This window comes from Panthera onca, chromosome X (genome assembly GCF_046562875.1).
Source record: "Panthera onca isolate mPanOnc1 chromosome X, mPanOnc1 haplotype 2, whole genome shotgun sequence".
Classification (NCBI taxonomy): domain Eukaryota; kingdom Metazoa; phylum Chordata; class Mammalia; order Carnivora; family Felidae; genus Panthera; species Panthera onca.
In genome coordinates this window covers 58,854,126-58,869,647 of record NC_138357.1, presented here as the reverse complement: position 1 = coordinate 58,869,647, position 15,522 = coordinate 58,854,126, and the positions used below count along the sequence as shown (strand labels likewise).

General features: G+C 36.4%; 1 protein-coding gene across 3 annotated transcripts in view; it reads left to right on the top strand.

The window, feature by feature from the left end:
* The window catches only part of APOOL (apolipoprotein O like), a 122,988-nt gene that overhangs the window by 21,796 nt on the left and 85,670 nt on the right, over positions 1-15,522 (top strand). For 2 of the 3 annotated variants that reach the window (XM_081793014.1, XM_081793013.1), the window contains exon 2: positions 11,844-11,948. The exons of the other annotated variant lie outside the window; for it this stretch is intronic. In XM_081793014.1, the coding sequence (XP_081649140.1) occupies positions 11,844-11,948 (105 nt within the window). The remainder of the gene's footprint in view (positions 1-11,843; positions 11,949-15,522) is intronic. 3 annotated transcript variants of the gene reach the window in all.

Here is a 15,522-nt window from a genome sequence, read left to right as displayed (position 1 = left end):
ATCAGATGAGGGAGGACCACAACAAGACACATAGTAATTAAAATGCCAAAAAGTAGTGATAAAGAGAAGACAAGAAAACAGCAGCAGAATAGGAAGGCTCTAGGCTCATCTTAACCCATGAACACAACTAGATAACTGTCAAATATCCTAAATACCCCAGAAACCAACCTGAGGACTGGCAGAAGAAACTTCACAACTAAAGGGAGAGAAGAGGCCACATCCAAGATGGTAGGAAGTGCAGAGACATGGTTTAGGGGAGAAACAGATCCTGGCTGCTGCAGAGGGGAGGGAGCTGAGGTGGAGAAGGGTGAAAGAGAGAGGAGCATATAGGGGGATGCACAAGGAGAGTGTTTCCCCATAGCCACTGGCTTGAAAAATGAGAGGTGCTAATTTAATGAGTTTATGCAACCAGCAGAGCTTAAAGTCTGGATTTTTTTTTTAAAGCCTGGATTTTTTAAAGGTCAGTGAGCTTGGTTGGGATAGAGCCTAGAGGACACTGTGCTGCTCCTGGAGAGAAGATAGGCAAACAACCCCAGGGACAGACAGCTTGGAAACAGTTATCTGCTGAAGAGTGCCTGGGGTACATATTGGGGGTATTATTAACTCTTCACAGAGATGCCTCTCCTGGAACAAAGGAGCTAGCTGGCACCATTTCCCTCCCCTGCCCCTCAGCATAAATAAAGACCAACCTGCAAACAGCACAGCACATACCCAGGCTGCCTAACTTGAATACACCAAGCGCCCCCCCCCCCCCCCACAGTGCTCCGGTGGGTTTGCCCTTTTCAGTCACATTTGCTTCAATCCTAACGCAACAGGCCTCTCCCCGCTAAGACCAGCACCAGCCCCTGCCCACACTGTGTATCCAACCAGAGATTTCTTCAGGATCTCAGTTCTGGTGGAGGTGTTGACAAGTCTTATTTCACAAGCAGGCCAGAACACATCTAATTAAAACTCACCGCATTTAGGCCAGGGACCAAACACTGCCAAAAGCAGGCAAGGAGAGCCTCTGCAGATGAAGGGCCTGAAGGATAGAGCAGCCAGAATAGAACAGCAAAGTGCATGCAGCCCACACTGGACACTTCCTGAAGTGCCAGGCCCTGGATACTGCATGATCTCTTTATAAAGGCATTAATCTAAGGAGCAGGATATAACTGGTTTTCTAACACAGAGAAGAAGGCAGAAACTTAGACAAAATGTAGACTTTATACCAAATGAAAGAATGGGATAAGGTCACAGACAGAGATCTAAGTGAAACAGATATAAGTAACATGCCTAATGGAGAACTTAAAGCAATAATCATAAGTATATATACTGGACTTGAGAAAAGAATGTAAGCATCATGGAGACCATTACCACAGAGATGAAAGTTAAAAAAGAATCAGAGATGAAGAATGCAATAAACCAGATTAGAAATATACTTGATGCAATGAACAGTAGGCTGGAAGAAACAGAGGAATGAATTAATGACCTAGAAGGCAACAAAATGGAAAGCAATGAGCCTGAACAAAAGAAAGGAATTATGCAAAACAAGAATAGATGAAGGGAACTCAGTGACTTTACCAAACATAATAATATTTGTATTATAGGAGTCTCAGGAGAAGAAAAAGAAAAGGGAGCAAATTTTTTGAAGAGATAATACCTGAAAACTTTCCTAATTTTGGGATGTAAACACACATCCAGACTTAAGAGGCACAGATAATTCCCAACAAAATCAACAAAAACAGGCTCACACAAAGACGTATTGTAATGAAATTTGCAAAATATAGTGATAAGGAAAATATCTGAAGGGGTGCTTGGGTGGCTCAGTCAGTTAAGTGTCTGACTCTTGGTTTCAGCTCAGGTCATGATCTCATGGTTCGTGAGACTAAGCCCCTTGTTGGGCTGCCCACTAACAGCATGGAGCTGGCTTGGGTTTCCCTCTCTTTCTGCCCCTCCCCACCCTCTCTTGAAATAAACATTTTTATTTTTTATTTTATTTTTTAAACATTTTTTAACATTTATTACTGTGACACAGAGAGACACAACATGAGCATGGGAGGGGTGGAGAGATGGGGAGACACGTAATCTGAAGTAGGCTCCAGGCTTTGAGCTGTCAGCACACAGCCTCACGCTGGGCTCTAACTCACAAACCGTGAGATCATGACCTGAGCTGAAGTCAGACGCTTAACCATCTGAGCCACCCAGGTGCCCCAAATAAATAAACATTTTTAAAAAAGAAAAAAAATTGTAAAAGCAGCAAGACAAAAGAAATCCTAATTTTACATGGGAAAATCCATAACGCTAGCTGAAGATTTCTTAACAGAAACATGGCAAACCAGAAGGGAGTGGCATGAGGTATTCAAAGTGCTGAATGGGAAACATCTGCAGCAGAGAATACTTTATCCAGGAAGGCTGTCATTCAGAATAAAGGAGCAAAAAATAGTTTTCCAGACAAAACTAAGAGTTTGTGATCACTGAACCAGCGTTGTAACAGATATTAAAGGGGACTCTGAGTGGAAAGGAGAGACCAAAAGTGACAGTATTAGGGCAGGAAACACAAAAGCAGTAAAAATGAATATTTTTGTAAAAATCAAGTCAAGGAATTCAGAAAAAAGACATAAAATGTAATAACATATCTAAAACATGATGAGGAGAGGAAGAAAGAATGGATTGATACTTGATTTGCAGAAGAGGTTATATACAAACTTAATGGTAACCATATATTAAAAACCATTAATAAACATGCAAAGTATAAAGAGAAATCCTATTATATTACTGAAGAAAATCAGCAAAACATGAGAGAAATGCAAGAAAGGATCAGAGAAAATCTCCAGAAGCAAACACAAAACACGGAATAAAATTGCAATAAATATAAATCTATCAATAAGTACTTTGAATGTACATGGACTGAATACTCCAATCAAAAGACATAGTGTGTCAGAATGTATAAAAAAACAAGGTCCATCGTTATTCTGCCTACAAGAGACTCATTATAGACCTAAAGCTACTTTCAGATTGAAAGTCGGGGGATGAAGAAATATTTATCATGCAAATGGACGTCAAAAGAAAGCCACAATTGTAATATTTATATAGGACAAACTCGACTTTAAGCAAAGATTATAACAAGACACAATAATGGCTCTCTATAATAATAATGGCGACAGTCCAACAGGAATATAGAACAATTGTAAATACGTATGCATCCAAGATGGGAGCACTTAAATACATACAGTGATTAATAACAAAAGGTAAGGAACTAATTGATAGTAATATAATAACAGATAATGTGGGACTTTAACACCCCACTTACAACAATGGACAGGTCCTACAAATAGAAAATCAACAAGGAAACTATGGCTTTGAGTATCGTACTGGACCAGATGGACTAGACAGACATATTCAGAACTTCCATCTTAAGATAGTGGAATGCACATTCTTTTCTAGTGCATATGGAACATTTTCCAGAATATACCACATATTATGTCACAAAAATGGACTCAACAAATACAGGAAGATTGAAATCATGCCATGTACCTTTTTTGACCACAATGTTATGAAACTAGAAGTCAACAACAAGAAATAACTTGGAAAGAACACAAATATTTGGAGGTTAAATAACATACTACTAAAGAATGAATGAGTCAACCAGGAAATAAAAGAAGAAAAAAAAATATGGGAACAAATGAAAATGAAAACACAACTACCAAAATGTTTAGGATGCAGCAACAAGTGGTGCTAAGGGAAGTATCAGTAATATAGGCCAATGTAAAGAAACAGGAACAATCTCAGGTAAACAACCTTACCTACACCTAAAGGAACTTGTAGAAGAACAACAAATAAAGCCTAAGGCCAGTAGAAGGAGGGAAATAATAAAGATTAGAGCAGAAATAAATGATACAGAAACTGAGAAAACAATAGAACAAGTCAATGAAACCAGGAACCCGTTCTTTGAAAAAATTAATTAAATTGATAACCCCCTAGCCAGGTTTATCAAAAAGTAAAGGTAAAGGATCCAGATAAATAAAACCATGAATGAAAGTGGAGAAATAACAACCAACAACACAGAAATACAAATAATAAGAGAATACTATGAAAAACTATATGGCAAAAAAATTGGACAACCTAGAAGAAATGGATAAATTTCTAGAAGCATATCAACTACCAAAATTGAAACAGAACAAATAGAAAATTTGAGCAGACACAGCACCAGCAAGAAATTGAATTAGTAATGAAGAATCTCCCAACAAACAGTAGTCCAGGAGCAGATGGCTTCACAGGTAAATTCTACCAAACATGTAAAGAAGAGTTAATACTTATTTTCAATATATTCCAAAAAATAGAAAAAAGGAAAAATTACAAATTCATTCTATGAGGACAGCATTTCCCTGATAAGAAAATCAGATAAATACACCACTGAAAAAGACAACTGCAGGTCAGTATCTCTGACAAACATGGATTAAAAATCCTCAACAAAGTACTAGCAATTGATTCCTATCTGCATTAAAAAAATCATTCAGCACAATAAAGTGGGATTTATTCTTGGATTGCAAGGGTGATTTAATGTTTGCAAATCAATCAGTGTGATACACCATATTAATAAAGGGTAAGAACCACGTGATCATTTCAATAGATGCAGAAAAATCATTTGACGAAGTACATCCATTCATAATAAAAACCGTAAACAAAGTAGGTTTACAGGAATATACCTCAACATAATAAAGGCCATGTACTAAAAACCCACAGCTAATATCATTCTCAATGGGGAGAATACTGAGAGCATTTCCCCAAAGATCAGGAACAAAACAGCAATGTATACTCTCACCGCTGTTATTGAATATAGTACTGGGAGTGCTAGTCATAGCAATCAGACAGCAAAAAGAAATAAAAGGCATTCAGATCAGCAAGGAAGAAGTAAAAGCTTTACTATTTGCAGATGACATAGTGTTATTATACAAATAACCTGATAGACTCCACCAAAAATCTGCTAAATCTGATGAATCCATTAAGTTTGCAAGATATAAAATCAAAGTATAGAAATCTGTTCCATTTCTATACATCAATAATGAAGTAGCAGAAAGAGATATCAAGGAATGAATCCCATTTACAATTGAATCAAAAACAATAAGATACTTTAGAATAAATTTAATTAAAGAGGTGAAAGACCTATTCTCTGAAACTATGAAACACTGAAGAAAGAAATTGAAGGACACGGAGAAATGGGAAGACATTCCATGCTCATGGACTGAAAGAACAAATATTGTTAAAATGTCTATACTAGCCAAAGCAATCTGTACATTTAATGCAATCCCTATCAAACTACCACCAGCATTTTTCACAAACCTAGAACAAATAATCCTAAAATTTGTTTGAACTCAGAAAAGACACTGAATAGCCAAAGCAGTCTTGAAAAAGAGAAGCAAAGTTGGAAGCATCACACTTGTAGTCTTCAGGATATATTACAGTGTTTTAATGGTCAAAATAGTATGGTAGTGGCATAAAAATAGACACAGACAATGGAATAGAAAGGAAATCCAGAAATGAACCCACAAATACATGGTTAATTAATCTTTGACAAAGCAGGAAGGAATATCCAATTGGAGAAAGACATTCTTTTCAACAAATGTGTTGGGAAAACTGGATGGCAACACGCACAAGTGTTGGACCACTTTCTTATATCACACACAAAAACAAATTAAAAATGGATTAACAACCTAAATGTAAGATCTGAAACTATAAAAATCCTAGAAGAGAACACAGGCTTTGACATCGGCTAGAGCAACTTCTTTCTAGGTTTGTCTCTTGAGGCAAGGGAAACAAAAGCAAAAATAAACTTTTGTGACTTCATCAAAATAAAAATCTTTTGCATAGTGAAGGAAACATCAAAACTGAAAGGCAGCTTATGGAATAGAAGATATTTGCAAATGACATATTGGATAAAGAGTATCCAAAATACATAAAGAGCTCAACACCCTAAAAACAAAAAATCCAATTAAAATGGGCAGAAGACATTCATAGACATTTTTCCAAAGAAGACATACAGATGGCCCACAGACACATAAAAGATGTTCATTATCACTGATGTTCAGAGAAACCTGAATGAAAACTACAATGAGTTATCACCTCACACTTGTCAGAGGGGGTAAAATCCAAGACATAAGAAAGGTTAGTGAGGGTGTGGAGATAAAGGAACCCTCTTGCACTCTTTGTGGGAATTCAAACTGGTGCAGCCACTGTGCAAAATGGTATGGATGTTTTTCATTTTTCAGCTCATTAAAAATAGAAGTAACCCTATGATCCAGTAATTGCATTACTGGGTATTCACACAAAAAATACAAAAACACTAATTCAAGGGGTTACATGCACTTCTCTGTTTATTTGCAGCATTATTACAATACGCAAACTATGGAAACAGCCCATGTCCATCAGTAGATGAATGGATAAAGAAAATATGTCTATATATAAATGCATACATGTAAATGTTATATATATGTTTATATACACATATATATATATACAATGTAAACACATATTTACACACATACACACACAGTGGAATATTGTTCAGCCATGGAAAAGAATGGAACCTTGCCATTTGCAAGAACATGAACAGAGCTAAAGTGTATAATGTTAAGCGAGATAAGTCAGTCAGAGAAAGAAAGACAAGTACCATTTGATGTTACTCATATGTGGAATTTAAGAAATAAATGAATGAAGGAAAAATAGACCCAGAAACAGACCATTAACTAAGAACAAACTGGTGGTTACCAGATGGGAGGTGGATGGGCAATGGGTGAACTTCGCAATGGTTATTAAAGAGTACATTTAAGGGGTGTCGAAGTGGCTCAGCCAAGTTAAGCATCTGACTTCAGCTCAAGTCATGATCTTGCAGTTTGTGAGTTCAAGCCCTGCATTGGGCTGTCAGTGCAGAGACCACTTCAGATCCTCTGTCTCCCTCTCCCTGTGTCCTTCCCTCACTTGTGCACTCTCTCTCAAAAATAAATAAACATTACAAAAAAGAGTACATTAAAAATCCCTGAATTTGTCATAAGTTTTTGAAGTTCATTTTTTAATTCTCATTCCAAATAGTATCCGCATATTGGAATTTATTATTTTTAAGTTTCTCAAGTCTTTCACTCCATTTTGCTTTGTTTATTGAAATCAGGTTATGTCATTTGCCCTATAGAGTTTCTGAATTCTTGAAATTTTTTAAATGAATTCCTATGGTGTCTGTTTCACTGTCTTTATCTTATGTATCAAGGTAGTATAGGGCAGCTAACTGATAATTCATATTTAAATTGAGAGCTGGAAGATTTTGCTTTAACTTCATTAATATTTATCCCCTACTAAAAATCTCAGTCTTTCAAATACCAGAATACTCTAATTGTGTTATTCTACAAAACACACCTAGCAGTTTCATAATAAAATGACATCACTACTACCAACAATAACGATTAGAAACATATTATGAAACACATTGCTAAGAAGTTTTAAATTTTTTGTTGTTTTTACATTTGTATTTTTTGCTGTTCTCTCTGTCCTTTGGGTATATTGCCCATTAGGAATGGACAATCAGGGGTGCCTGGGTGGCTCAGTTGGTTGGGTAGACAACTTCGGGTCATGATCTCATGGCTCATGAGTTCGAGCCCCATGTAGGGCTCTATGCTGACCTCTTGGAGCCTGCAGCCTGCTTCAGATTCTGTGTCTCCCTGTCTCTCTGCCCCTCCCCTGCTCACATTCTTGTCTCTCTCTGTCCCAAAGGTAAACAAACATTAAAAAAAAGGAATGAACAATTAATTGCATGGTTGCAGGTACACTATGAATTGTTCTTCTCTGTGCTCATTGTCTCTACATGGTTTATTTCATTTTCCTTTTAATTTTTAAGGCTTACCTTTTTAACTTTACATTTTTAAGTTGAAAAAATTTTATACTTTTCACAGGACTCTTTAGTAAAAAAAAAAGTTCTTTGCTACATGGTGATACATTTCTAAAGCAGAACTAATAATTAGGGACTGTTTTTATGTTAGACTATAATTAATGCTGTTTATTACAAAATAGGTAACACAATTTCTTATAGAAGAGAGCTTTACATTTTAATTCTATTAGTAAAGAAGAGGAAACCCCTATGTTTATGTTCCAAGTGAAGTTGGATAAGGCACTATTTTACCATATTATTTCAGCTGTCATATTGTGACCTGGTTGGTGTCCCTTCTGTGATCCAATTGGTCTTACATTTTTTTCACATTTTTTGGTGATGCTAGTATTTAAAATAGTTCTCATGCATAGTGCACAAGTTTATCTTGTGTTTTTAAGTGCAAGAAATATGATATTCCTTATAGAGAAAATATGTGTGTTCAATATACTTTGTTTAAGAATGAGTTATAGTGCTGTTGGCCATAAGTTTAATGTTAATGAGTTAACAATGTGTATTAAATAAGGTGTTTTTATTTTTTTAAATCCTTTTTTAGAACGAAGGTGTTTTTAAATGGAAACATGTATATCAGGGCACCTGGGTGGCTCAGTCGGTTGAGTGTCCGACTTCAGCTCAGGTCATGATCTCACAGCTCATGAGTTCAAGCCCAGCATCAGGCTCTGTGCTGGCAGCTTGGGGCCTGGAGCCTGCTTTGGATTCTGTGCTTTCCTCTCTCTCTGCCCCAACCCACTCGCATTCTGTCTCTGTCTCTCTCAAAAATAAATAAACATTTAAATGGAAACACATATAAATCAAGGTTACATATTGGTCAGCTGATGAAATCATAACCAGAGGCTTGCAAGAAATTAAGTGTTTATTTTCCCTAGGAGCAGTGTTTCAGTATTCCTTAAATAAATGTTCACAGCTACTTTGTGAAATGCAACTACTGCAAATAATGACAATCAACTATAGTTTGATTACAGAAGTGTTTGGAAGGTTTGTGTCTTATATGGGAGTTATCCTGATGCTCATCTTCAGTCTTGGTTTTTGTAAATCTCTTTTACAATAGAATTTTTTCCTAAAACCTGTTAACTTCTGGAGGAAGCCAGTTTTTATCTCTCATTAATTTTAAACAAGTCATTTATAATTTTGAATTGACAAATCATTATTTTGAAGTTACAAATAATTTTAATGCAAGGTCTTACCTTGTGAAAAGTACGATTGGCTTTGTTCAATTTTAATGCTCTTTAACAGCTTTATTAGCTTGTATGTTTGCATACTACCCTCAAACTCTAATACTTTTTGAATATCTTGTTTAATTTTCTAAATCAGGAATTGACTTTTTTTTCTATAAAGGATTAGTAAGTTTTTAGACTGTACAGAACATAAGGCCACATATCCTTCTTTGTTTTTTGTTTATTTTTATTTTCATAAACCTTTAAATATTAATAAAAAAATTTAGTTCAGAGACCAGGCCAGATATAGCCAAGAGCGGTAGTTTGCCAATTCCTATTCTAAATTTTTCACTGTGGTATGCAGTCAGCTGCCTCTCTTTGGGTAGGGATCCCTTCTTCATCAGTATAACCTGTTTTTGAAAAGCCTGAATATGCCAATGTGCTATTTTCTTTGGACCAAAATCTTGGCCTTTTTTGTTTAGAGACAACAAATATGCTATATTTTATTGTTATTATGTTTCTCAACCAGAGCCTGATAAACATCAAATACATGGAAGAAGAAAAATGAAGTGTAAGCACAGCCACTTAACATCTTCGTCCAGGGAGGAAAGATTGAGGAGCAAAAATTAATTGCCCATTTACCAAAGACAAACCAGTTTTACATTATACATATAATGTTTATGATTACCATAAAAAGAAAGGCATTCCCATGTTTTTCAGATATATAACCTGGGACATGAGCATAGTACTGTCCAGTAGGAATTTCTTCGATGATGGAATTACTGTGTATCTGTGCTGTACAGTACACTGTTGAGCATGTGAAATGGGGCTAATATGACTAAGGAAATAAATTTAACATTTTACTTACTTTATTTTAATTTAAATAATCACAAGTAGCTAATAGTTAGCATATTGTGCAGCATAACTCTAAGAGCTTAAGTAACTTGTCCAGATTTAGACAGATCCACAGCTGGAATTCAAAACCAGGCCTGTGTAACTCCTAAGCTCATGTTTTTTCCATTTTACCACACTGTGTCATAAATAAAAGGTGGATTGACCCTACCCTACTGAGTAGAAAATGTAGTAAATGCAAATTTATGTAGGCATTTTTCAAGATATATTAACTTTTTAGGCCACTAGTTTAGTTAATCTAGACTCTGGAGCACTAGATCATAAGTATCAAACAATATGAACATATTTTATAGTTTATATAAAATAGTTCTATGTTACTGTATTATGTAAAGTAAGATAAATACACTCTGAGAAGATTTGGGTATTGAAAAATATTTAGGTATTAACTTACTTCAAAAGTGGTGGGTTTTTTTGTATCTAAGGAATAAGGTCTAACCAGGTGTTTTAAAATAGTTTTTAAGTGTAAGAATTGACATTCTTTAATCACTTCAGATATATTAACAAGATTTCTCAGGTGCATGGGAGAGAGTATCATTGATTACATCAGCTTTAATATTTTTTTTTGCTGAAAAATGACACAGATATGATGTAGAAATCTTATTTCATTAGTGGATACCAAGTGTAAAAAATCAAAAGTAATGTCGTTTGGGAAGGCAGGCCTAAATGAATTATTCTGTGATGCTGGCATATGTACCAAAGGGAAGCTTGAAGGGAAAATAACAGTGAACAAATCTTTATCAGTTTTGAGTCTTCATTTTACCCTGTGTTTCTGGAGTCTCAATCTAAATCAGAGTTATGCCTGGCTCAAACAAGAAGTTGCCTAACTAGTTTCAGTAGCTTCCCTTATTCTGCTCAGAAAATATTGAAAACTGTGTTAGAAATGAAGTTTAGACACTATCACTGTTATCAGAGAACACATAAAATTCTTTGGCTAGTATTTGTTCCAGTTCTTGTACAGTTTCACTTGTGTGTAATCAAAAGAGACCTCTTTCCTCTGGATGTCCTTTGTCAATTTCATCAAACCTCCTTTCCTATGTAAAACTTTAACAGTATTTGTTCCCTGGAAAGCTTTTCATTTGGCCTTGAACACATAATCTTTAGGAATTATTTTGGTGCCTGAATGAACACTGGAGTACTTTGTTCTAAGAGCCAGTGATTTTCCTGCATTCTTATTTCAAATCAAGCTATATCTGAAACAGAGGTCACTTTTGGCTTTAGATTAAGCACGAGACAGAGAAAGAGCAATGTGTTGAGAAGTTAGGAAAAAGGATTTGTAATAGTAAGAAATTACTTTTATAAATAATATAAGTTGTATTTCAAGATACAGCTTGAATCACCTAGTACTCCTTATCACCCTAGTCTTTTACTTTCTCCATAGAATTTATCATTTTGTAATATATCATTTATTTATTGTGTTTATTGCCTGTTTGTGCTCCACTAGAATGTCAGCTCCATAAGAGCAAGAATCTTTGTTTTTTTTTTTTTTACTGATAATATCCTAAGCATGGAGGGTGTGGTCTGATAGTATTTCCTGAGCATGGTCTGACACTTATTTGTAGACTGAATGAATACCATGATCTTTTCTACTTCATCACTCAAATTTTGTATTCACTTATTAATAATTATTTTATTGATATATTCTACATGAAGTACACAGTTTAAAAATTAATAAAAATAATATTTTACCATCTAGTATGGTAAGAGAATTTTAGGAATTATATTCTAAAAATGTATGAAGCAATTTGGAGTGCTTGAGTTTTTACTATTTCAAATGAAACCCATTAGTGTTCTAGGATACCAAATTTATCAGGAAATGGAAAATGAGGAGGTTTTCAATTAAAAATATGTTTTTGATATATCTTTCTCAGATGGGAAAACTGATAACCATACCTGCAGGTCTGATGTGTGCATCTATAAGTGTACATGCAGCCAAAGAAGAAGAATTGAAAAAGCATCTAGTAAAACCAGAGCAGGTAATTTGCCTACAAAAGTTTGTGAATTTTGTATAACATAAATATGCAAAAGCCATGAGTGTTTTTTTTGAGTTATATCCATTCATCAAAAATATATCTTTAATGAAAATGTTAAGCACGTTTTAGAAGTTGAAAGAGGGGCACCTAGGTGGCTTAGTCAGTTAAGCATCTGACTTTGGCTCAGGTCATGATTTCGCAGTTCATGAGTTCAAGCCCCACATCGGGCTCTGTGCTGACAGCTTGGAGTCTGGAGCCTGCTTTAGATTCTGTGTCTCCCTCTCTCTCTTCCCCTTGCCTGCTGACTCTCTCTTTCTCTCCCTCTCTCTCTCTCTCTCTCTTTCTCTCTTTCTCTCTCAAAAATAAATATACATTAAAAAATATAAAAAGGAAGTTGAAAGAAATAGTTATAGGGTGTATCAAAATAAATACTGTATTTATTATATTTAAATCAAACATCTAGGAGGAGATTCAGATAGTGGAGGAGTAGGGTGACCCAGGCTTGCCTTGTCCCTTGAAAACAGCTAGATAAATATCAAATCATTCTAATCACCCAAGAAATAGATCGGAGGCCTGAGCGAACAAACTGCACAACTAGAGATAAGAAAAACTGCCACATTATGGAAGGTAGGAATTGCAGAGAGTTGATTTGGAGGATAAAAGAGCTGTGGGCATTGAGGAGGGGAGGGAGCCCTGATCATGACAGAGGAGTGAGAATGAGGGAGAATGTGAAGAGAGAGAGCGACAGAGAGAGAAAGAGTGAAAACACGCACAAATGATTGCATGACAAAAACCTCTTGCCAAAACCCACTGACTTGGAAAAGGAGAGAGGCTAAATACCATAAGTTTTTGTAAGCAATGGAGTGCAGAGTCTGAAGTCTTGGAGGTCTGTCCCATTGCCAGTGTCCTCTGGTGGGCTTAGCAGTGCTCTGGTGGGGAAGGAGGGCAAAAAACCAGGAGCAGGAAGGGTGGCCTGAGGATCCCCAGGGTTGCACAAGGAGAAGCACTTGCCTTTATTGTAGTGCATTTGGGAGAGGTGGCATGGCCTCTCCAGGGACAAAAGCCATGGCAGGCACCATTGAGTGTCCCTGTTCACTAACATAGAAACAGGGATGCCAGGTGAGTGTGGCAAGCCTTTGTGTGGGCTTCTTGCTTCTCTTTACTATAAACTCAGAGCTGCTATGCAGTCATGTGACTGTTTTCTGGGACAAGCTGATGTCCTGCCACAGTGCAGTGAGACCCTCCCCCAGAGGATCTGCACAGGTCTGTGTCACTAGGATCTCTTGGATTTGGAGTTTTGAAAAACAGCTGCATGCCTGAGATAAAACACAGGAGTGCTGTGCCAGCTTGCAGGCAGACAGCTCAGATGCAGGCAGGGTGAAGGCAGTGATCTGAGAGAAGCCTGGGATACAGGAGTGGTGATCATTTCCTCTTCTCTGAGGGCTTCCTCAGAGGTAAGGAAAAAGTGCAGGTAAATCTCTCCTAGGACAAGTCTGCCTGAGAATCTGGGCCCCATCCCCATCCCCAGACAACCAGCACAAACCCCTTGTGTGTACCAACTCTAGTGATCATAAAGTGCTACAAAGCTTAAGCCCTAGGGGAAATAGGATCTAACTTCCTTTGCTTTTATTAATCTTTTTGTATGGGATACAGAATAATTTATTTAATTTATTTAAAAAAAATTTTAATTTAATTTTATTATTTTACCTTTTTTGGATCTAGCTTCTTTTAACAAGCAGACCAAAACACACCTAGGACGTAGCTTCTTTTTTTAAAAAATTTTTAACGTTTTAATTTATTTTTGAGAGATGTAGACAGAGCACGAGTGGGGGAGGGGCAGAGAGAGAGGGAGGCATGGAACCCAAAGCAGTCTCCAGGCTCTGAGCTGTCAGCACAGAGCCCAATGATGGGGCTCGAATACAAGAACCATGAGACCATGACCTGAGCTGAAGTCGGATGTTTAACCAACTGAGCCACTCAGGTGTCCCTATAATAGGCTTTTTTAACAATCATACAAAAAAGCAGTGATCCAGACAAAAATGACAAGATGGAGGAATTCACCCCAAGAGAAAGAACAGGAAGTCACAGCCAGGTATTTAATCAATATAGATACAAGTAAGATGTCTGAACCAAACTTTAAAACAATAATCATAAGGACACTAGCTGGGATTGAAAAAATAATAGAAGACACTAGTGAATTCCTTACTGCAGAGATAAAAGAACTAAAAACTACTCAGGCTGAAATAAAAAAATGCTGTAACCAAGATGCAAAGCCAGACATTATGCAGACATTGAGGATGGATGAAGCAGAGGAACCAATAAGTGATATAGAAGATAAAATTATGGGAAGAAACTGAAGCCAAAATAAAGAGGGAAAGAAAGGTATTGGCTTACAAATATATATAGAACTCAATACCTCCTTAAAGCATAATAATATTTGTATCATAGGCATCTCAGAAGAAGAAAAAGAGAAAGGGGCAGAAGCTTTATTTGAGCAAATTTTGGCTGAAAACATCCCTAATCTGAGGAAGTAAATAGGCATCAAAATCCAAGATACACAGAGAACTCTGATTAATTCAACAAAGCTGACTATCACCGAGATATATCATAGTCAAATTCACAAAATGCATAGATAAGGAAAGGAAAGAATCCTGAAAGTAGCAAGGGGAAAAAGTCCTTAACCTACAAAGAAAGACATCAGGTTCCCAACATATCTTTGTAGAGAAACTTGGCAGGCCAGAAGGGAGTAGTATGATATATTCAGTGTGCTGAATGGGAAAAATATGCAGCCAAGAATACTTTATCCGGCAGGCTGCCATTCAGAATAGAAGCAGAGATAGAGTTTCCCAGACAAAAACAAAAGGAATTTGTGACCACTAAAAAAGTCCTATAAGAAATATTAAAGGGGCTCTTTTGGTGGGGGGGATAAAAAACCAAAAGCAGCAACCACTACAAAAGAACAGAGAACATCGTCAAAAACACCAATTTCAGGTAACACAATGGCACTAAATTCATATCTATCAATAATTACTCTGAGTATAAATGGACTAAATGCTCTTATCAAAACACATAGAGTATCAGAACAGATATAAAAAAAAAAAACGCAGGGGTGCCTGGGTGACTCGGTAGGTTAAGCGTTTGACTCTTGATTTCAGCTCAGGTCATGATCTCATGGTTTTGAGTTTGAGCCCTGTGTTTGGCTTTTTGATGACAGCATGGAGCCTGCTTGGGATTCTCTCTGCCCCTCTCCCTGCCCTTCTCCCACACTTTCTCTCTCAAAAATAAATGAATATTAAAAAAAAGTCTTAAAAACCAAAAACACAACCCATGTATATGCTTCCTACAAGAGACTCATTTTAGACCTAAAAACACCTACAGATTAACAGTGAGGGGATGGAGAAATATTTATCACACAATTGGACATCAAAACAAAGCATGGTACCAATACTTAAATCAGACAAACTAGATTTTATTTTATTTTTTTATTATTTTTTAAAATGTCCATTTATTTTTGAGAGAGTATGAGTGGGGAAGGGGCAGAGAGAGGGATACACAGAATCTGAAGCAGGCTCCAGGC